The following is a 22436-nucleotide window of genomic DNA, read 5'->3' on the forward strand; positions in this document are numbered from 1 at the left end:
ACTTACCAGTAAGACTGTATTCCGTCCCGCTTTGAGCTGTGTTGTGACCTTAGTGTCCGAAGAGGAGCACTGAGGCCCCGTGTCACGTGGACGGGGGAGGTGGGGGCTGGGGGACGGGTGTACGCTGTGCAGGTCTTGTGCGTTCATTCATTCCCCTGGCCGGCAGAGCGCAGCCTGGTCCATCCCCCAGCCTCGGGGCGGCACCTGCCCTTCCGCCCCTCTCCAGGCTCCCGCGCCTGCTGGTCCCGCTCCCTGAAAGGTTCCTTCTCGAGCTCTTTTCAGAGATGAGTGGCTTCTCTCTTCCCCGGGATGCGAGCTTTCCTTTCACTTCGTCTGAGGGACTGTGCCCGTACCATCTGAGTAGATCCACCTTATTTTCTGAGATACCATCCCATGTATTAGTTTCCTCGGTGTGTATTTTAGCTTTTAATTATTTCGATGTATTATTTGGTGATTCGTTATGTCTTCCACTAAAAAACTGACTCCTTAAAAGCAGAGACCTTGGAGATTAGCTCTCTTCCTACTATTAGCTGCTCAGCAAATACTTTTTCAGTGAATTATAATGAATTAAATCTTATTTAACCACCAAAGCTTTAAAAGTTCGTAGCCATTTTTATTGCACATATTCTAAAAATACACTGCATAACTCCCTGCCTCTGTCATCCTCACAGTGGCCAGTTGTTACATGATGCTGAAATAAAGTGGTGTCCTTGGGTCTTTACGCTAAATGACCTATGATTACCGCCCTGTTCGTATTTAGCGCTTTTTAGTATCTATATTTTAATCACAGCAACGGTATGTGCTCCTTACTGATTAAAAAAGGGCCCGCCGTGAACGACTACATTGCGAAGCCCTTGCCCTCACCTGCGATCTTGGCCATGGCTGCCACTGTCTGGTGATGTTCTCTAAGTGTAATTCTTATAACACTGTCTCATACACACTCATATTCATTTCATACATGCAAAGACTTGATCCGTCCATCTCTTAATACGTGAGGATTTAGCTCATCTCAACCCTTTTTTATAGCTTTTTAGTTTTTCTTTTATTATTATAACAGTAAATAGCATCCTTCTGTTTCTTGTCCATTAGCTATAAACTGTATATTTTGATTCTCTAATTGGCAACAGGAAGAGTAGCAGGTGCACCTTTCCCCCATCACCTCTCCTTGTCCTCTTTGCTTACCAAGTCCTGCTCACGGTGCTTCTTAATTGTCGCAGTTGATGGCATTTACATTCTGTGCCGTAGCTGTCATTACATCTGTGCTCTGTATTAGGTTAATTTACAATGAGGAATGGTAATAAGCAGTATTTGTATTATTTCTACATAACTAGCATTGACTGCAAAGTAGTAGGTTGTGATTATTTTTCTTCTACAGTGTCACTGTTTATGATCTCTGTCCCACTCAAAAGAAAATGTTCAAAATCATTAATCTTCTTCATCCTCAATTCATGAAAATTATGATACACTTTAATTTGCTTCATATTTAGACCTTGCGTTTTATGTTGGTTTCCTAGTTTTTCTTGTTGTGGGACCAGATGTCTTACTTGCTATAGTCTTAAAGTTTTCCAGCTCCTTCTGATTAGAGTGGATGCTTAGAATCCATTCTCTTCCTCTTGAAGCCCAAACAAAGCCCTGTTCTAGTTTGTACTTTGTAGTGTCATAGCTGGATCACAACTTTCTTGTACGTCTTCCACCCTTCCCACCTTACCATACTGCTGGTTGCCCTTTTCCCTGTCTCGTAGAGCTTCTGTCATAGTCTCGGGTTTTCTTATATTTTTATTCATATTACCTTTCTATTTATCAATTATATCCTAAGGTCATCTCACATTCCTATGTTTCTTAGAAAATATTTATTTCAAACTGAATTGTCCTGTTACAGAACTCTAGATGGAAAATTACACACCTTCAAAACTGCGAAGGAACTGATCTGTTATCTGCCAGTATCTAGTGTTGCTACAACCAGTCTGGTCCCATTCTCATTGTCAGCCTTTGCTACGTATTTTTTTCTTTGAAGACTTTTAGGATCTTCTTATCTGTAATGTTTTGAAGTATTACAATACATCCAGGTGTTGATCTTTCCTAATTCCTTTTATTCAGAACCTGGAAAATAATTTCAATTTGAAGACTTAAACTCCTTGAATTGTGTTCGGTCTCCAGAAACATTTCCTTCACTTTGACTCTCTTCTCTTGCTGGGTGTCCTTCTGTTTGAAAATTTCATTTATTGGATTAAATCTCTAGGTCCCTTTTTCTCCCTTACCGCCAATATAGTCCTCCTATATCACTTTTTGTATTGTGAATTTTAATGAAATCAATCTTCTGATAGTGATATAATTTGAACACTTGTATTTAAAATTTTTAAGTGCTCTCTTTTATTTTCTTCGTGCCCTTTTTGCATGACATTGTTCTCTGTGTGTGTGTGTGAGTACGTTTGGGAGAAGCAGCACGTCCTTGCTGGTGTGCCAAGGATACAGAGTGTCATGTGTGCAAGGACAAGCTTAAGTAGTGAGATCATGTCTCCCATTGAACATAGCACAAGTTTGTTATCAAACAAACTTGTTTGATAACAAGTTATTAGTGTTCCTCTTTGGTGGCACAGTCAGTGGTGTGTGCAGGCAGCCACACAGGACCTTTTGTGTCACCCTGTGAGACCAGGGGGGCACAGGGACTCGATGCAAACAAATGTGAATTAATGCCACGTTCCTTTGTCTCTGACCCAGGAGTCTCGGGTCTTCTGCCAGCATCCATGAAACTGTAACAGGCTCGCTTGTTCACAAGATAAGATCTCAGACCCAGCATCTTTGCTGCTTCTGATCCAGTATTTTTCCTAGCTTTGTCCCGTGGTCCCCTTTGAGAGTGTAGCTTTCTCCATTAAAGTTTTTATACTAATTTATCTTCCAGATATTCTTGGAATCTCTTATCTGTTGCTGACTTTTACTGCAAGTACCTTTGTTATTTGTTAACAAATATTGTTAACAAATTTGTTAATTGTTAACAAAAATATTTGTTAACAAATAACAAATATCGTTATTTTTTAAAAGAAATACTTTATTTCTTTACTTTCATTTTTAGGAGAGGGAGTCCCCCAAACTCCTGTGATTAATCAGGTACAACTGCATGGAAGAAGAACTCTGTTGTTTTATTAATGTTTTAGCAATCGCTTACTGGTTTTCTGTTTCCATTACTGTGCTGATATCCTTCCAAACACAATTCCACTGTTCCTACCCCATTCCTACACCTAGGGATAGAGCTTTATTATTGAGAAGTCAATAAAATATCCAACAGAAATTTATTTAAAATAAATGGAAATATGCTCTTAAAGGAGGGCTTGTTTGTACTGTTTGCTTCTTTGTGCCATTTTGCTTACTTTTAGGTTTGAATGCAAATGTATTTTTAGATAAGTGGAATATATAAAAGTACAGTACAACTGTATTTACAATTTTAAAGTATGTTCTCATGGTTACTGTTTCTTTGTTAAACTGAATTGCAAATGTTCTTTAAAAAGCTCTGTATCTCTTACTAAAATTATCAGAGGATTTAAATATATATACACACATACACACATATGTAGATATGTATATGAGATGCTGCAGAATGATTTTATCCTCTAGAATAAGAGTTGTTGAACTTTCAGGTGCCCGGATGGGCTTTGGCCCATAGCATTTCGGTTACAACCATTCAGCTCTGCCCTTATATAGCAAAATAGTGCCAGAAAAAAATATAAATGAATCATTGTGGTTCTGGAGAAGTACACTTTTATTTATGAACTACAAAAGTGGAATTTTGTATAGTTTTCCCATGTCATGGAATAGTTCATTTAAAAAAATTTTCTACAACCATTTAAAAATATTTTAAAAAGTTATTCTTAGTGTGCTTTCCGTTACCAAACCCAGCCAACTCCTCCCCAGAATTAACCTGTCGAACGGCTCTGTTAGCCCTGGGGTCCTGACACGGTTCTGCTCTTCTCCGTCCTTCTCCCCAGGCAGGCTAATGAGGAGTACCAGATCCTGGCCAACTCCTGGCGCTACTCATCCGCCTTCTGTAACAGACTCTTCTTCAGCATGGTGGACTATGACGAGGGCACGGATGTTTTCCAGCAGGTAACAGGGAAATTCTGTTTTTCTAATACATTCAAGAGTTGCTTATGTTGATACCTTTTGGTCTGTCACATAAAATGCGATTTATTGAATAAGTTAATTAAATAAAACAGTAGTTTGAATAAATTATTCGATGTGATTAAAATGCAGATTTTTATCATTGAATAGTGTTTGCCAGTAGTGAGTAGGGTAAACTCATTTAACTTTTGCATGGTGGAGGAAGTGTGTTTTTTCAGCATTCAGTGACAGTTTACCTGCATTAACCTTACGTGTATTTGGATGTTTAATTGTATGTGGTTTAAGGTAGTATTGTGCAGAAATTTATGAAATTTTATATAAAAGTCAATGTAAGGTTTTACTTAACCTTCACTTCTCCCCATATGGGAGATACAGATAATTTTACAAATGAAATATTAGATATGTTTTAAAAGATCTTTGTTCTCTGTTGTGGAATGAATTGGGTCCCTCCCAAATACATATGTGGAAGCCCTAGCCCCAGTGTGGCCATTTTTGGAGACAGGGACCTTAAGGAGGTAATTACGGTTAGATGCCATTCTAAGGATGGGACCCTGACCCCTCCTTCAGCTGGTGGGAAGGAGGACACCACTTCCTAGATGTGATTTCTAGGAAGAGCTACGAGGGGCGTGTGTGCACAGAGGACAGAGGGCCACGTGAGGGCAAACAGCAGGAAGGTGGCCCTCTTCAGACCAGCAGCAAACCCTTCTGGAACCTCATCTTAGATGCTCAGCCTCCAGAACTGTGAGGAGACAAGTTTCTCTCCTTTGAGCCACCCACCTGTGGTGTTCTGTTACAGCAGCCTGAGCACACCAACACATTGTCATGTACAGATAGTCAGGTGTCAGTACCTTCAGGTGTAAAGCTTACTGCACTACCAGGCATCATTGATTAGTGTGGATACCTTGGTCTATTTTATTTTTCTCAACATATGACGCTCTTTGGCATAATGCTTTACTGGGTTGGGGAAAGCATGCAGTTCTGTAAAGAGTCTAGCCCACTAACTGTAAATGGGTCATTTTAGAGTATTTTTGCTTGTTTGCTTCCAGATTGGTTATTTGTTCATTTTTGCCAGTTTCTAGCCGAGTAGGATAAATTCCCTCTTTTGCCTTCACTACCCTTTACCCTTGGTCTTTTAGTATTCTTCACTTATTTTGTCCTCCAAAAATTTATTTGGCTTTTTGAGGGTGTTTATTTTTGTTCATCTATTCAAATATTATTGAGCACCTACCCTTCTGTAGGAGCAATGAATAGGCAAGAAAAGCACACACAGTTCTTCCCCATGAGGAGCTTACAGACTAGGGTGCTAATAATGATAGTAATAGTAATACCGTGAAAATAAAGAAAAACACATACATAAACATGTAACTTCAAATAACCTCATAAAGGAAAACGACAGTACTAGAAGAACCAGATATTCCTTCCTGTAATTAGTAAGTCTCTACAGAATCTCAGAATTGGCCTTAGAGATCATCAGAGGCAAGTGCTGTTCGTTCTGTATATACATGACTCCTCTCTGCCACATTAGAACTAGTCACCCAGACCCAAGCTGACTGCTGGAGCAGAAGCTTCCAGCCCCACCTCTGTCCTGGCCGGGCTGTAAACTAGACAAGAAAAGTAGGTTGGATTTGTTTCACGTTGTTATGGTATTTTTATTTATGTACATACTTTGTGTATTAAATACATTAGTTCTTCATTTGCACAAGTAAATATTCTTCTGTATTTATTACAACAAAAATCTTAGTTTTTTTCAAGAAAATCAATCTTTCATGGAACCTCTCATATTTTACTTTTCTCCTAACTATGGTAAGAAATAAAATTGGCAAATGCAACGCAGCTAACCCTGGGTCTCACTGTTGAGGATACACTTTGGTGTGGGTGGGGAACCGCAGTAAACTGGAGAGACAAACCTGACCTCTGTGAGAGATGCAACTCCAGATGGAAGAAACACACGCCACGCGTAGATAGATCCGCTTTTCAAGAGGAGATCCAAATACAAATGTCTATATGCACTTCCTGTCTTTAAAATATTGGCAGTTGACTCAGACTAAACAAAACTGTGGGCCAGGCAGCCCTGCCCTTGCGCCCGGATGGGCTGTAGGCTGCCGGTCAGTGTCCAGCCGTATGGCTGTGCTGTTGGACACAATCGCCGAAACCTTTTCTAGGCTTTAAACACCTTCTAAAGTTTGGCACAGATATGCGAGTTAAAGTCAGGATTGCTTTTAATTGAAACATTTCCTCAGGTTAATTCCGACTCAGCAGAATCACGAACGTGAATATGCTCTGTCTCTCTCTTCCAAGCCTCGCCCTCGGCTCAGCAATAAGGGTTTTCCTTTGCAAATGCAGAAATGCATAAAAGTTATAGCAGTTAATGATTTGTATGGGGAATTACAATCCACAAAAATGGAAAAGTATATTATTTTGTTTTACTTGAGACCCACTAAAAGAAGTTCAGTCCTTATGTTTTCGCTCACTATTGAATCACATTTTGTTGAAGTCCTCTCTCTACACTGATGTTCTGAAGTACTGTCAGCAGTACTGTGGTGTCAGAAAACAGTATTAATAACAAGTGCGGAAATTCGGCAATTCCTGGCACTCCGGGGACTTGTTGGACAAGTACACTTGACTCCCATGTGATGGCCAAGGCTAAGTGCCCAACACCACCAGGCCAGGGAGTTAATGAAAATGGCGTGTGAGAAGGAGCTCTGGACCAGAAATCAGTCCCGGGTTGTCCCCTGCTGTATTGTATCCTTGGGGGAGTTGTACGTTTTAATTAAGGTGAAAGCTGAATTATGATTTTTTTTAATTCTAAAATTCTAGAATGTTAAACCTTAGTATGGATTTTCTGATTGTTCAGTGCGGGGACTTCTTCCCTTGAAATCATACATTTACACGTGAGCTGTAGCTATCCCTGGTGTACCCATCTATCAGGGAGTCACCCTGGAACAAGGTCTGGAGTGGAGAACATGCCAGGAAGAAAGGAAGTGGTGACTCTTGTTCCACTTTAAATGTGTTAAAAGGTCCATCATGCGCCAGCTCACTGCTCACACTGCCCTGGCTTTACCTCCATATCAACCGGGGTCTAGCATCTGTTGACTTTGCTTTTTATGGGAAATGCCAAACTATGCTTCAAGTCAGGGCCAAAAATGTTTTGGCTTCTAATTTCACAATTCTTGGGCAGCAAGAAGTTTATTTTTGCAGTTTACTCCTCAATATAAGTTAATCTAATAATTGTTTTTAGATATTATATTCTTAATGAGCACCATTTATACTATGCTAGTATTCTATTCATATACTTTTCGAGTAGAATTTACCTTTAGAAAATAACAGTGAGATATAACCTTTTCAAGACAGTTCAATTAATAGATAATTGAACAGAAAAGATTATCATGGTGAATTTCTGAAACAGTTGGATACATTCAAGTTGTTTAGGGCCAAAATGTTGGCTTCTGTTGTAGTCATTATCATTTTTAAACAGTTTTTCAAATTTAACAGAGAAGTCAATCTACTACTAATTTGTTTGAAATTGAGGCCATCGTATGTTTATATTGTTCATTCAATGCCAGTACTTTTTCTTTAATAACCACTCAAGAAATGGAATAGTGCTGCCAAATCACAATATTTCTATTTTGCACTTTAAATGACTTCATTCTTTACTTTAATCACAGACTTCAAGATAGACAAAGAATGAAAGGGCTGATAAAATATAGAGGATAGAGCTGAGAATATGAATGATGTATGTACATTAAATGTGAAGGTTCAGCAGACAGCCAAATTTATAAGTTCTTTTTTATTAAGTAGTGCATTAAGGTGAATAAATCAGTAATTAAGCTCTGAAAACCACTTGAGTTTTCATAATAAATTCTATCTTCCCAAAATTCATGCAGAAAGAAAGAAAATGTTAGATTAAGGATAAAAAAAGATTGCTGGGCTGATGCTATATTTAGTATTTTCTTGCCTCATGTATTTCAGCTCAACATGAACTCTGCTCCGACATTCATGCATTTTCCTCCCAAAGGCAGACCTAAGAGAGCTGATACGTTTGACCTTCAAAGAATCGGATTTGCCGCTGAACAGCTAGCGAAGTGGATTGCTGACAGGACGGATGTTCATGTATGTTTTTATTCCCCACAGTTTTAATAGTCGGCTAATTAGTTTGGTTGGTTAGAGCCACAGGATTTTTTAAATTTCTCTGTGCAGCATTTTTCCTTGCTTAGAGAAAACTGTCGGATAGCTATATGGTGTAAGCCAAACTCTGGCTGAGTTAGGTGAATTTAAATGGTTTTTAGAACAGTGGTATCTTAGGAATCATTAAACAGTATGTGAGTTAGCCACAAAGTAATTTCAGAGGGTAAAAAATATGCTGAGTATTTCTCAGTGGTATTAACAATCAAAAGAATTCAATTAAAAAGCAAGATATATAATTTTTATCTTTTGGGCAAGTAAAAATGGGATAACACTCTTTTCATGAGCTGAGAAAATGCCACATTTACTATTCTTGGGACTATAAATTGGTATAACTAGAAGTAGGTGTCATATCTTTATGGAATTTACAGGATACAATTGAGGGTGGTTGAAATTATTTAGCCATAGAAACTTTTTAAAGAGGAAGTCACTTTATTTTTTAAATTGGATTTACTGGAGTAACCTGGGTTAATAACCTTATGGAAGTTTTAGGTGTGCAGTTTTATTATCCTTGTTTGTATATTGCATTCTGTGCTCCCCACCCAAAGTCCAGACTCCCCTGCCACCTTATGTGTGACCCTCTTCCTCTTCTGCATCCCAGCCCTGCTCCCTCTCTGGTAACAACATACTGTTGTCTGTGTCTGTGTGTATGTGTGTTTTCTTTCTTTCTTTCTTTCTGTGTTACACCCCACATAGGAGTAAAATCATATGGTTCTATCCTTTTCCCTTGACCTGTTTTACTTTCCATGATACTCTCAAGATCCATCTGTCACAAATGGCAATATTTAATCCTTCTTATGATTAAGTAGTGTTCCATTGTATATAGGTACCATATTCTGTTTATCCTGTCATCAGTCAAAAGACACTTAGGTTTTCCCATGGCTTTTCTCTTGTACGTAATGCTGTAATCAGCATAGGCGTGCATGTGTCTTTATGATTAAGTATTTTCAATTTTTTTCAGGTAGATAACCCTGCAGAGGGATTGCTGGGTCACATGGTAACTTTTATTAATTTTTTAGGAACCTCTGGACTATTTTCCACAGAGGCTGTGTCACTTACATTCTCATCACAGTGGATGAGGGTTTCCTTTTTCCACGTCCTCTCCAACACCTGTTACTTCTTGCCTCGACAGTAGTCATTCTAACAGGTGTGAAGTGGTGTCTCAGTGCAGTTTTGATTTTCCTTTCCCTTATAGCTAGTGAAGTTGTGCATCTTTTCATCAAGAGTGTTGAGCATCTGTTGGTCATCTATATGTCTTCTTAGGAAAAGTATCTGTTCAGGTTCTCTTCGCATTTTTCATTGGAGTGGTTTGAGTTGTTGTTGAGTTGTATGAGTTCTTATACATTTTGGATATTTGTCCCTTAGATATTGTTTGCAAATATTTTCTCCCATTTGGTTGGTTGCCTTTTTGTTGTGTTGATGGTTTCTGTTTGCTGTACAAAAACTATTGGTTTGATCTAGTTCCATCCATTAATGTTTGCCTTTACTTCCCATGACCTTGGGGTCAAATTCACAAAAGCTCCTCTGAGACCAAGTTCTGTAAGTTTAGTACCTATGTTTTCTCTTTGTTTCAGGCCTTATATTTGAGTTAATTTTTATGTATGGTGTCAGCAGTCTAGTTTCATTCTTTTGCATGTGGCTCTCCAATTTTCCCAGCACCATTTATTGAAGAGGCTTTCCTTACTGTATTGTTTGTTTGTGCCTTCTTTATCAAAACATTTTTTGTGCCCTGGATGGTTTGGGTCAGTGGATTGAATGTTGGCCTTCGGACCAAAGGGTTGCCATTGAATTCCCAGTCAAGGCACATGCCTGGGTTGTGGGCCAGGTCAGGTCTCCAGTAGGGGGCATACAAGAGGCAACCACACATTGATGTTTCTCTCCCTCTTTTTCCCCCCCTCCCTTCTAAAATAAATTTTAAAAATCTTTTTAAAAACAAATATTTTTTGCCCATATATTTGTGGGTTTCTTTTTGGGCTCTTAATTTTTTTCCTTTGGTTTTCCAATACCATAGTGTTTTGCTTACTGTAGGTCTGTAGTAACATTTGAGGTCAGGGAGTATGATAAACACCAGTTGATCTATTTCAGGCCCATCTGGCATCTACTTATCTGCCCTACCCAGCACTTAATTAGCCATGTCTCCTAGGAGCCTTGGTTTCTTTTAGTGGTGAATGTTATCAGAACCAAGATCTGTACATACTGTGAAATCATGAGTTCTTTATGAATTATGTCTCCTTTTAAAAAGTAGCCTTTATGCACATCATCATGAAAGTGAAACGACAACCACAGAATGGGAGAAAATATATGCAAATCATTGTTTTCTTAGAAGGGACTGACATCTGGTATATTTATAGGGCTCTTACAACTCAATATATAAAATATATAAAGATCATTTAATTAAAATGGGTAAAGGATCCAAATCACCATTTCTGCAGGGAAAGTATACACATGTCTAATAAAGATGCTCATCAGGGCACTGCAGTTCTAACCAGATTGATACACCACTTCACACACAAGGATGGCTGCAATCAGTGAGATAATATATGTTGGCAAGTAAATGGAGAAATTGGAACCCTCTTACACTACTGGTGGGAAGGCAAAATAGTGTCGCCACTTTGGAGAACAGATGGACAGTTCCTCAAACTATTAAACATAGAGTTACCATAGGACCCAACAATTCCACTCCTACACATATACCCACACAAAACACTGTGCGAGACTGTGCCTAGCAGCATGACTCATAGTAGCCACAAGGTAGAAAAGACCCATGACCTTCAGCTAATGAATGGGTAAGTAAAATGCGGTATATGCATACCATGGAGTGGTCACCCATGAAAAGAGATGAAGTACTGATTTATGCCACAACAAGGATGCACCCTGAAAACGCTATGCTGAGGAAGAGGCCAGTGACAAAAGGCCACATATTGTATGGAAATTCAGAATAGATAAGTCTGTCGAGACAGAAAGCACATCAGTGAATGCTAAAGGGCCTGTATGGGCCTCCCTTCGAAGTGGTTCTGATCTTCTGACACTGACTGTGATGACGGTCGCACATGGCGGTGTATGTGCTGAAAACAGTTGACTTGTGTGGTTTGAACAGTGAACTGTGTGGTATGTGGGTTATGTCTCAATAAAGCCCTTTGTAAGAAGCCTTTTTTAAAAAGTCCTAACCTGAAATAATACAAATATTATACCCCCACCTCGCCTTTACTCTTTACTCCATGATCCTATGTTCCATGGATTAATCGGAACAGCTCTGGGTTGAATACAAGTAGGTGTTGCATATGTTTATCCATATTCACCTAAAACGAAGAGCAGACTTTTTACATTGCCATGAGGTTTTAAGGTACATATTTTTTACTTCAAAAGAGGAACAGGTACGTTAATGCCAGGTATGAAAATTAAGGTAGCCCCTTCATAAATATTTGCATTGAAGAATTTAGAATATGGGCAAGAGAAGAAATTAGTCTTTTTCTTTCACTTCAAATTCCCGCTGCATCTTTGCAGATTCGCGTGTTCAGACCACCGAATTACTCCGGCACCATCGCCCTCGCCCTGCTGGTGTCTCTGGTTGGTGGTTTGCTCTATTTAAGGAGGAACAACTTGGAGTTCATCTACAACAAGACTGGTTGGGCCATGGTATCCCTGGTATGTTATCACATTGTATTTTTTTCCTATTTTTTGCAAAATAGCATGAGTTGTATGAATTAACAAAATGAGACAATTACTACTACAATGGAAACACATTGTACCCTTTCTTTCAGTGTATAGTCTTTGCTATGACTTCGGGTCAGATGTGGAATCATATCCGCGGACCTCCGTATGCTCATAAGAACCCGCACAATGGACAAGTGGTAGGTGCATGTCCTAAGCATCACTATTTTGAACTTCAGTTCTGCTTTATGTAAGAATTTAAGTATGCTTATTTAGTAAGAAAGGATTGCATAGGTAAGTCAGTTCTTTCTCTTCTCCTTTACTACCTCTGCCGTGTATGTTTGTGTGTGTGTCTGTGTACATACTAGTACGATAGCTGTTTCAGTTTTGATGAAAAATCACTGTACCTACAACATCAAATTTATATGCAAACACCTTTTTTTCAATTTTGTATATGCTGTTATGGCAATAATATATAATGTCACAAGAGAAAATAGGAATAGTTTGTAGCCAGTGTCCCATCAATGGTAAATTTAATTTATTTCAGAAGAGATGAATTAAAACAGTACTAAGAACTCTGGCAGTCATTGTTTTAGAATTCTAGGAACTGTTTGCCACAAAATTAAAAGTGAAATTGATGTGTAGTTAATCACTAGCAGAGTTCACATTAGTAACTGCTACTGAATTTATGTAACTTGTCTTCCCTTTCCTTTCGGTTGGTGGGAAGTATTGTAATAGATCAATTCTGCAAAATACTATCTTTGAGGCTTGAGTCTTAGATTGGTGAAGGTTAATAATCACTTGAAAATGTGCCTTATTTTCTTTTGGAAATTAGATTTTGAGAGAATACTGTAATGATGTCTATTGTGTACCCATCACCAAACCTAATCGATTACCGACTCATGACCAATAGAGGTTCATCTGTTCTCTCACCCAATTCTTTTTACCCACTGTTGAATTCTTCTGAAGCGCCATATCATTTCACACATAAATATTTCAGTAGATGTTTCTAAAAACATAAGGTCTTCTTTAAAAGTCATAACCACAATAATACTATCACACCTAAAATAATAATTGCTAATTTCTAAAACTGCAGTTCTGAGCAGAGTAAAACAATGTTATAAATTCTCTGTAGATATAAATGTAACTAATGGAAGCTTAGGTTTTTTTATTCATTGCTTATGAGGTGTTGATCTCATTGCTTATAGTACTTTATATATTTATGACATTAAAGAGAGCTAACAAGTTACATGTATTTCGTCTTTCTACATTGTTAGTAATTTTCTCTGAACTTCTTTGTAGAACTATAATATAGGGATATCATTCAATTTATCTTTTGTATGTTCTCCCAAATCAGGTGTTAGGGACTAGCTGCAAATGATCAGAGTTACAGTCATCGATACTATGTAATGGTCTAGTCTCATGTGGTTGCGAACATTTTCAGGTTTCTCCTGTAGGGGGCAAGGGTATGGAGACAAGATGGGGCTTTTTGGGTAATCAGCTACTGTAGTAATTCCAGCATGGTTTCTGCTATTTGTATATGTTTTTGAAATCTGTCGTTAGAGAGAGGAGTAATTTGAGTGACTTTAATATTATATTGGAAGCTGTTGTTGAGCAATGAATTACTACCTCCCCTTCAAAGCATCCCACAAATGCATTATCATTTTGCTCACAGAGATGGGCGTGGCCTTTAGGAAAAGGCCTCAGTTACTAATGAGGCCCACATGGCACATTAGTAAGTACATTTTTCTCTACTCTTAAAAGGGAAATGCTTTTAGCTTTTCTGTATCTTAATCAAAAGTAATAGAAATGATGAACTTTACGTGTATAACCAAAATATTTCAAAGATAAATTTTGTCCTGAGCCTTCATCACCTTGTATTTGAATAGAGTATTAGGAATTGAAGGGGAAACAATCATATAGGTCTTGGAAATATAGGTACTTCTTGCCACAGAGACGATTGCAGGAATGCACTCTTGGCCAAAGAGACGTAGATAGAGTTTGAGGTTGTGTGAGCGATTGGTTGTAAGCAGTACGGACGGGGCCTGCCAGCTGCCCACACAGCACGTTGGACTGGGCAGAAGAGCGTTGCCCGTGGCTGTGTGATTCTTCACCTGTCCACCTTTAACAAATTGCAGGGAAACTTCCTCCTTTTTAATGTCAGCATACATTGAAATAGGAGATTGGGGTTTAAATTTTAACAAATTGATTTGCATAATGTTTTTTTTTATACTACTGGAACAAAATAGGAGATTAACTTTGCTTTATAAAATGAAATGGTTGCTGGTTCAGGATTTTTCCTTAAACAATGATTTACTATTAGCATTCTACTGGTCAGCGTTTTTCTTTATAATATGTGTGTTTAAATTTCAGACTGTAACTTGAAAAGTAGCAGTTACTTCTTTGGTAACTTTCGTGTTTTAAACTCTATATATTTCTCAAGAGAAATTTTCATGAAGGACTTATGTTTTTGAAAATAACTATAATGAGGCTATTTATGTACCCTTTCCAGTGATACAGAATAAAATTTTACAAATGGGGAACAGTAATATTCCAAGAGAAAGTAATAAAGGTAAGATTAGAAGGGCGTACAATGTAACACGACTGAGAGTCATTTGAGGAAAAAGTTGATAGTAATTAGACTACATTATTTTGAAATATAAACTTAAAGTTTAGAAATATTAGCAACAGTGACTAATGTTTAATCTTGATAAAATCTATTTAAAATTTTTTATAGAAATTTCAAGAAATCTAAGGGTCTTAAATATATAAATCTTGGGTGAAACGTATTTTCTGTATGAGAGATTGACTAATTAAATTAGGGTAAAAGATCATGAAATCTCCATAATATTGACAAACAGTTCTTTAATATGGGTAAGAATTAATAAGGCCCTAAACATATGTATGCTTAAATGCCATCCTGGAATGTATTTCTCTAATATCTGCTTTTCTCTAGTACTTGATTATTCAGAATATTCTTTGAAATATGATGCTTTAACTTTTTAATTTCAACTTCTGCATTTACAGTGTACTTTTTGATTATAAAATAAGCACTCATTATGGAAATTTAGAAAATTATAAAATATTAGGTACCAATGAAAGTCACTACCTCATCAACGAGAGTGAACACATTATACAGTTCAGCAAACTGCCCATCTGTGGCTAATTGGTTAGAGAATTCTGTTGCATGTAGCTATATATATATAATGACAAATATGAAATGCAGAATGTTAAAAGCCAAGCTAGACATCCAAAATATAAGTAGAGAGCTTAAATGGCCACTGAAAATGGAATGGTCTTTTCTTACATTAAGCCAATATATATGAAGCATTCTGCATACACACAGTTTAACAGAGGGAACGCTTCTCATGTGTACATTCCCAAGAAGAGGCTGTACAAACCAACAGCCAAACAGAAGTGCAGAGAGATTTTTCAGGGTTTGATGGTGGCAGACCACAGGTGCCTGATGCACCTCTGTCTGCATTTTTGTTAAAACACTGATATTCACCAAAATGCACAACAGGCAACGAGACTACAAAGTACAGCTATTAAGCCAAAGTGCAGAACTTTCACTGACATCAGATCGATTGAAGTGGACATTGGTGCAGAGGTTTTGTGTTTGTGAGCATCAGAGTTCATTTTATGTTTTCACCAGAATGCTTACATCTATTCTACTTATTCCCCAGAAATACTGTTTTACATCACAGAGCATCTCTTTCTTACCAGAGTGGTCTGTGTTCTGCCTCATGCCACCGTGGCTCTGCCGAGCTACCGTTAGTGGGGAATACTGGCTGGTCACAGGCCCCACCGTCGGGCCAGAACCTGAAAAGCCTGGGTTCCTTCTGTGTAACACCACTAAGCAATGTTCCAGAAGTGTGAGATTCACTGCTACTGTTACTTCTCCCACACGTTTTACTTTGGAACCCTGTGACTTCCAGGTACATCTTTCCTTTGCTTGTAAAATACCGAGGTAGATAGAAATGGTTTCATTCCAATGCAACATTAAACTGGAGTGCCCTTACAGATTAGCTGTCTTTCATGAAGATGTGAGGGATGTTCGGGCTGTAAAACTCGTGTCATACGATCTGGGATGAATTCCATCCCCCTTCCCTGGGACAGTGGTAGTTTCTGGATTCACTTTTGGGTGTGGGGCATGTACCCACTAGTGACAGCTAGTAGCAGAGGCCAGGGATGCTGCTAAACATCCTGCAATGCCAAGGGCAGCACCCAACAAAGAATCATCAGCCACAAAATGACAGGGGGTTAAAAATGAGAAGCCTGGCTATAGAGCTATAGAGAGGCTTAGATAGAATTTTGTCATAGGTATTTCATAGCCAAAGAAACCATTCCGTCTAGCATATATGCTCAAAGGATCACAGTGACCTATAGTTTAATGTTTAGAATGGTTGTATATATATTGAATGCCATCAGCAAATACGATTGCTATGTAAATAGTTGGGATATAATCATTTTTTAAAATATACCTTAGAAAACATGATTTACTCTGAGGCATTTTCTGTGCTTTAAAAGAAGTTTACATAAGAGCAAGTGAAGTCTTTGGCCCGCAGACCTGAAGTGTTCAGGCAGAGAAAGGAAACAGGGTTGAGTTCTTCCTAAGTTCTGCCTCTTATCAGCTGTGGGATTTAGGGCAAGTTACTCTGGTCCTCTGTGAAATGCGCCTAATACTACTTTTCTTACCTCGTAGTTGTTTGAGATAAAATATGATAATATATGTATAAGCACTTTTGAAAGTCCTAGTTTAGGGTCCTCTCCAAACCAAAGACAGGCATTTGAGGGGAAGTAGTTTCCATCAGAGGGGAAGGAAACTCGAGGCAGAGGTGGGAAACCGTCCAGGAAGGGGAGGCGGTCAAAAAAGACGCCAGTCCCTGCTGTGGGATCTCGGGGAGCTGAGTCCCCCATCAGTCACTGGCCGAGTGCTTTTCCCTGGGAAAGGCCCGGCTTCCCCAGACTGGCGGGCTTCAGCTGTGGAAGAAACCCCACAGGCGGTGCCAGGCGTGGGGTTGGGGCTGGAGGGCGTGGGGGCCGGGGACACGGGCGGGGCACTCACAGGGAGTGTCTGCTGCACTGTCCACTGACAGGCCGGGTTTATTCCTTTGTAGTAGATTCCACAGCAGAGGAAAGAAGTCGTGAAGAAAACTACTTTTGCATTGCTGTTTTTCAGATACCATGCTCTGAAAGAAATAGCAACAAATAGTACTCAAAATGTCTCACTAACTGTGGGTGATTTTTAAGCCAATATCATTTATGTCTTGTAAACAGTCCTTAAGGAAAAGTGTAAAAATGTATACATATATATTTAAGGATATCTATGTCCATCAGAAATGACTTTATCCTTATCACACATTTTAACAATTCTTACGTAGGTAAACAGATCATATGTTTCCTTATAGTAGGTTTGTTACTGATGGTCTGTCAGCAGGGCCTGTGTTTTGAGTTGTGTTTCCCAGAAGTGGTGTGTGCCGCAGTCCTCTGAGCTGTGCGTCCCTACTGCCCATTCACCTAACAATCAACGTGCACTCAGGGAAACGCCAGTCAGAGCGGCCCATCGTTCTCGGCCGTCAACAGAGTGAGTCGGTGTGTAACGGCCTGTGTCATCTCTGATCCGCTGACTCTGGCTGGAATAGTTCTGTGTTCTCACTGGACTGAACTAACTGGATCCGGCAGGGGGTTACTAAGACTGTGGGGGATGTTGCTGGGTCTTCTTTTAGCTATTTGTTTTTAAAATCTTAAACATATTTGTAATGGTGGTGACTTCACAGTGTCACGTGTTAATTGTGGGGTAAAATATGTCTAGACGAATCTAAAAATGGTACCAAGTTAGTTTCACTGCATCAAACCTAAAATGGTAAGTTAATGCAGAGAAGGTATGATGCAGGCAGTGCAGTGCTGTGCCGATTTGCAAGCCTGTCTGTCTGTCCCTGTGAAGGTGCTGTGGATGACACAGGTCCTGATGGTCCATTGAGCAGTGTGAGAGTCATCACGAACAAAGTCACTGACATGGAGCTAAAGGGAAACTGTACAAGTAACCGTATAGCGACGTGGGCCATAGAGACATTTTCTGTTAAAAAAACAGTCATTTTAAATGAAATGCACTTAATGAGCTAAAGCTTATACTTAGATTATAACTCTCAACATAATTTTTTTTAGATATTTGGATTTTGTCTCCTGCCTGAGGATTGCTCTGGGTTTACCACATATAATCCAAAAGTTTTTGCTGCGTTATAGTTCAATTGTTAATGAAGCTAAGAGCTGTGTTCTAGGTGCGGTACAAAACCTAGGACACAGCTCTTAGCTTCATTAACAATTAAACTATAACACAGTGAAAACTTCTGGATTATATGTAACATTTTATTGCAAAATGGCTTGCAGCTTAATCTAGAATTTACCGTTAATGAAGTGATTTTTCTGTTTCAGGAAGACATCCCAAACAGCCTTACACTTTCATGCCTCAGGATTTGGCATGTGCTAGTTCTTTAAGGGACATATTTTAGTCATAAGCTGAAAAATATATAGGCTTATCTAAGCTAAATGTAATCATTTTTGTGTAAAAATATTTACAGGAATATTCACTGCTTTTGTTAAGATCTTCAATACCACCAGCAAAGAGAATGTTGACATATAAACAAAAGTTTTAAACAAAAAATCAAAGAATAATGAATACACTAAAGATGCGCAGACAGCCTGTGGTAGAGTTCACAGCTGAGATTCTGCCCTTTAATTTACTCCTGATCTTCCCGTCCAGTTAATGTTTGTTGAGAGCCCATCTGATTCCAGGTAGCGTGTTTGCCAGAGAAGTGCGGACACATCACAGAGCTCATAGGTGGCGGAGAGGGGACGGACTGGCCCCCTCTCAGCCATCAGCGCCTCCCTTACTACTGCACTGCATGGAATTAGGAGAACTGTTTCAGGATTTGTTTTTTCAGCACCATGGTCACTTTGTTGCTGTGACGCCACATCTTACCTCTAGCAAGTTTTGCCTAACCTTTTTTTCCTTTTGATTTTTATGTTTTTTTGTCTGTCTATTCGGCCTTCGGTAAAACTCCTTGCCTTGGTTTCCCGCGTGGTGCCGCTGTTCAGTGCCTTCTCTCCGCCTGGTTTTGACTTCCGTCTTCACAGTTAGTTGCATGCACTCTTGGTCCTGAAGTCTGATCTTGATTTACCAGCTTTGGTAGCCAATCCACACGGCCACTCTGCTTCCTTTCAACTGTTGTCATCTATGACCCTGGCAGTTAATTGAGAGGGACCATGGGTTTTGTATCCTTACGCCCTAGCAAAGCATTTCACACAAAATAAATGTTAACTCAGTAATAGCTAAATAGATGAATAAATCTTTGCAAATAAGAACTCAGGTTATAGTTTTAGCATTTGAAAATGTTAAGTATATCGGGGAGAAAAATGGTTTTCCCTCCTGTGGTTAGTTGGTACTTTGTAATTAAAGCCTTGAAAGCATATGCACAGAAGGAGTATAAAACTAGAAAATGAGAATGAATTTTCATTTGCCAGACTTAATCTGACACAGTTAAATATTCTCTCTGAGAATCCAGAATAAACGTGATTTTAGAGGGAAAAAATGGAAAACAAAGAGAAGACAAGAAGAATTGACCCTCCCACAGAGAAAGGGATAAGTTACTTGTTAACTGGTTCATGTTGTTCAAACATTTTTCAATTTTGGGAAATTACTTAGTGTACTGGAAAGAGTAATGCACTAAATAGACCCCTGGTGTGGTTAAACAGCAAGGAAATTATTCTCATGCTATCAAAATTAATTTAATTATATTAACATAACTCATGAGCATATACATACTAGTTTCAGAAAAGCACTTTAAAGTTATGTTTCTACACCATCAAAAAGAATATGTAAATTTTAATAACTCAGTATTTCTCATTCAGTGCACATTTTTCAAGCATTATTATATTTTGAGTCTCTATAATGCTATGGTAATCATTGACTTAATTACAGTTTTCATAAACGTGGATGGGATTAACATTAAAAATTATCACTTCAACATTCCTATTATCTTTAGATTAAATGACTAGGAACTACAGGAAAATTTGTATGAAATTTAAAGAGTAGGTTACATTAAATGTGCCTTAGTGAAGTAAAGGTCAAATACACGGTGACTTCGGGTGGTGGCCATCCAGTACAGGATACAGGTGACACATCAGAGAATTGTACACTTTAAACCTATGTAATTTTTTGGTTTTGGTTTTTTGCATTATTAAGCATTCCTTTTCTTCTTTATTGAATTAACTGGGGTGACATTGGTTCATAAAATGTTGTTGTTCTGAGGCGCACATCACCACTTGTTACGCTCCCCTCTGTCCCTCCGGCAGTCACCATACTGCTGCTATCTGTGTCTGTCACTCTCTTCTCTTTTTTTGAAACCTTTATAATTTTATTAACCAGTGTCACCCCACTCAATTTAATTAAACAGGAAAAAAAGAAATGCCATTTGAAAAATAAGTTTCAGTGTTTCTCTGCATTTAAGGAATTTTTCCCCATAAAGTCTTAAACACTACGTGTCCTAAATGCCACGTATATTTATCAAAACAGAACAGAATATACTGTGTCCTTCTTCTAGTAAAAAGCCACAGTGTGATTGTCTCATGTTGTAGACCGAATTATACTTTAGTTATAATAACTTCTAAAATTTCAGAATGACTAATAACCCTAAAGGAAAGAAGCAATAGATATGCCTTAGAGAAATTTCTCATTATTTTGTATCTATTATTCTGAATATTTGAAAAGAACAGTAGGTGTGTCTGTCTCTCTGCCTTTTCCTTTATTTTTCTCTCATCCATCTTTCCCTCTCCCCAAATATTATTAAACTTCTGGTGTCATTTTAGCGAATAGCCTAAAACATACATGAGAATGGTATATAGGTAGCTTAATGAGTCTGCTGTATTTTGTTTTCTGCTGATTTTGGTTTCAAGTACATAATACATTTTGTTTTATTGTAAGTGCTCTTGAAGTGACATTACTCCTTTCTTTACACCTTTAACACTCTCTTCCTCTCTCCTAGCTCAAGGGCGTACTTTTTTATATAGTTTCTTATGACCTTGGGTGAATATGATACTCTTCTGCCTTGAATGGCCATGGTAGTTATTTGTCTTATTTATTTCTTTCAGTTTTATGTCATATTTTTGCATAATCATGTCCACTAATAAAATGAAATGATCTTGACCAGAGTAAGAATATTCCTCATCTTTATAGCCTTCTTTATAAGACCATATAGATTTATAAGTACATGTACTCTCATTTATTTGAAAGGATTTAGACTTATCCAGGAGATATTTAATGTATATTTACCCCAAGCTATGTGTTGAAATATAGAGTTTATATCATAAAATGTTTTAAAACTTTTTAAATATCACATGCCTCTACTATAACTTGTAATCTTTTATCCTTGAGTATAAAAAGTTTTTTAAAAACTGATGTTTATAATATTCTAAAGTAAGCCTTATTTTTTTAAAGATTTTTAAAAATTTTATTTATCTTTAGAAGGGAAGGGAAGGAGAGAAATATGGGAACTGGCTTGCAACCCAGGCATGTGCCCTGACTGGGAATCGAACCGCGATCCTCTGGTTCGCAGGCCCGCACTCAATCCACTGAGCTACACCAGTCAGGGCACCTTATTCTTAAAATGAATTTTATAATAGATGTACTAGCAGAGCTGCTGTGTCAATAAAGCAAAAATCCTTTAATTCTCTCCCAAATAAGCAATTACTATGGAGAACACCTTTTATTTCTGCCAAGAAGTAAAATTGTTTCTTACATCAGTTCTTGCAAGAATCTTTCAAAAGCTCTAGAAGTTAGGTAATACAATTTTCTTTCACTGAAAGAATGAAAACAATATTTTAATAATAAAGGGAACATAATGAAATAAGTATTCACTAACTACATATTGTGTCTGAAATTTGGTTTGCAATAAACTTATTAAATCTTTATGTTACAGTTTCAGTTCAAAATGTAAACTACAAATCTTCAGGAATGCTTTTCACATTATATGAGATTTCATCACTGTTACGCTCTTTAAGGTACATGTCAGTCTGGTTCAGCTTAATTGGAAATGCAAACTACTACCTACAGTTTATTCTCAGATACTCAATTAAATGGGGCCAAAGATGGTATAGGCTCTTAAAAAATGATAGTACCTGAAAATGTGAAATAGTACCCAAGAAAAAGAACTAAACAAAATGGAGATAAGCAGTCTATCAGATGCAGAGTTCAAAACACTGGTAATAAGGATGTTCAAGAACTCACTGGGTCCTTCAACAGCATAAAAAAAGACCCAGGCAGAAATAAAGGTTACATTAAGTGAAATGAAGAAAAATCTATGGGGAATCAACAGTGCAGTGGATGAAGCTGAGAATCAAATCAATGATTTGGAAAGAAGGAAGATAATAGCATTCAGTCAGAACATCAAGAAGAAAAAAGAATCCAAAAAAAATGAGGATAGGGTTAGGGA

At 38.0% G+C, this 22436-nt stretch overlaps 1 protein-coding gene across 3 annotated transcripts in view; it reads left to right on the forward strand.

Annotated features, from left to right (window-relative positions):
- TUSC3 (tumor suppressor candidate 3) overlaps positions 1-22436 on the forward strand; it is a 118001-nt gene that overhangs the window by 48528 nt on the left and 47037 nt on the right. For all 3 annotated transcript variants that reach the window (XM_037128855.2, XM_037128854.2, XM_053660032.1), the window contains exons 3-6: positions 3981-4098; positions 8083-8223; positions 11800-11940; positions 12057-12146. In XM_037128855.2, the coding sequence (XP_036984750.1) occupies positions 3981-4098; positions 8083-8223; positions 11800-11940; positions 12057-12146 (490 nt within the window). The remainder of the gene's footprint in view (positions 1-3980; positions 4099-8082; positions 8224-11799; positions 11941-12056; positions 12147-22436) is intronic.

The sequence above is a fragment of the Artibeus jamaicensis genome, unplaced genomic scaffold (genome assembly GCF_021234435.1).
Source record: "Artibeus jamaicensis isolate MK-2021 breed Jamaican fruit bat unplaced genomic scaffold, CSHL_Jam_final scaffold_833, whole genome shotgun sequence".
NCBI classification, from domain to species: Eukaryota; Metazoa; Chordata; class Mammalia; order Chiroptera; family Phyllostomidae; genus Artibeus; species Artibeus jamaicensis.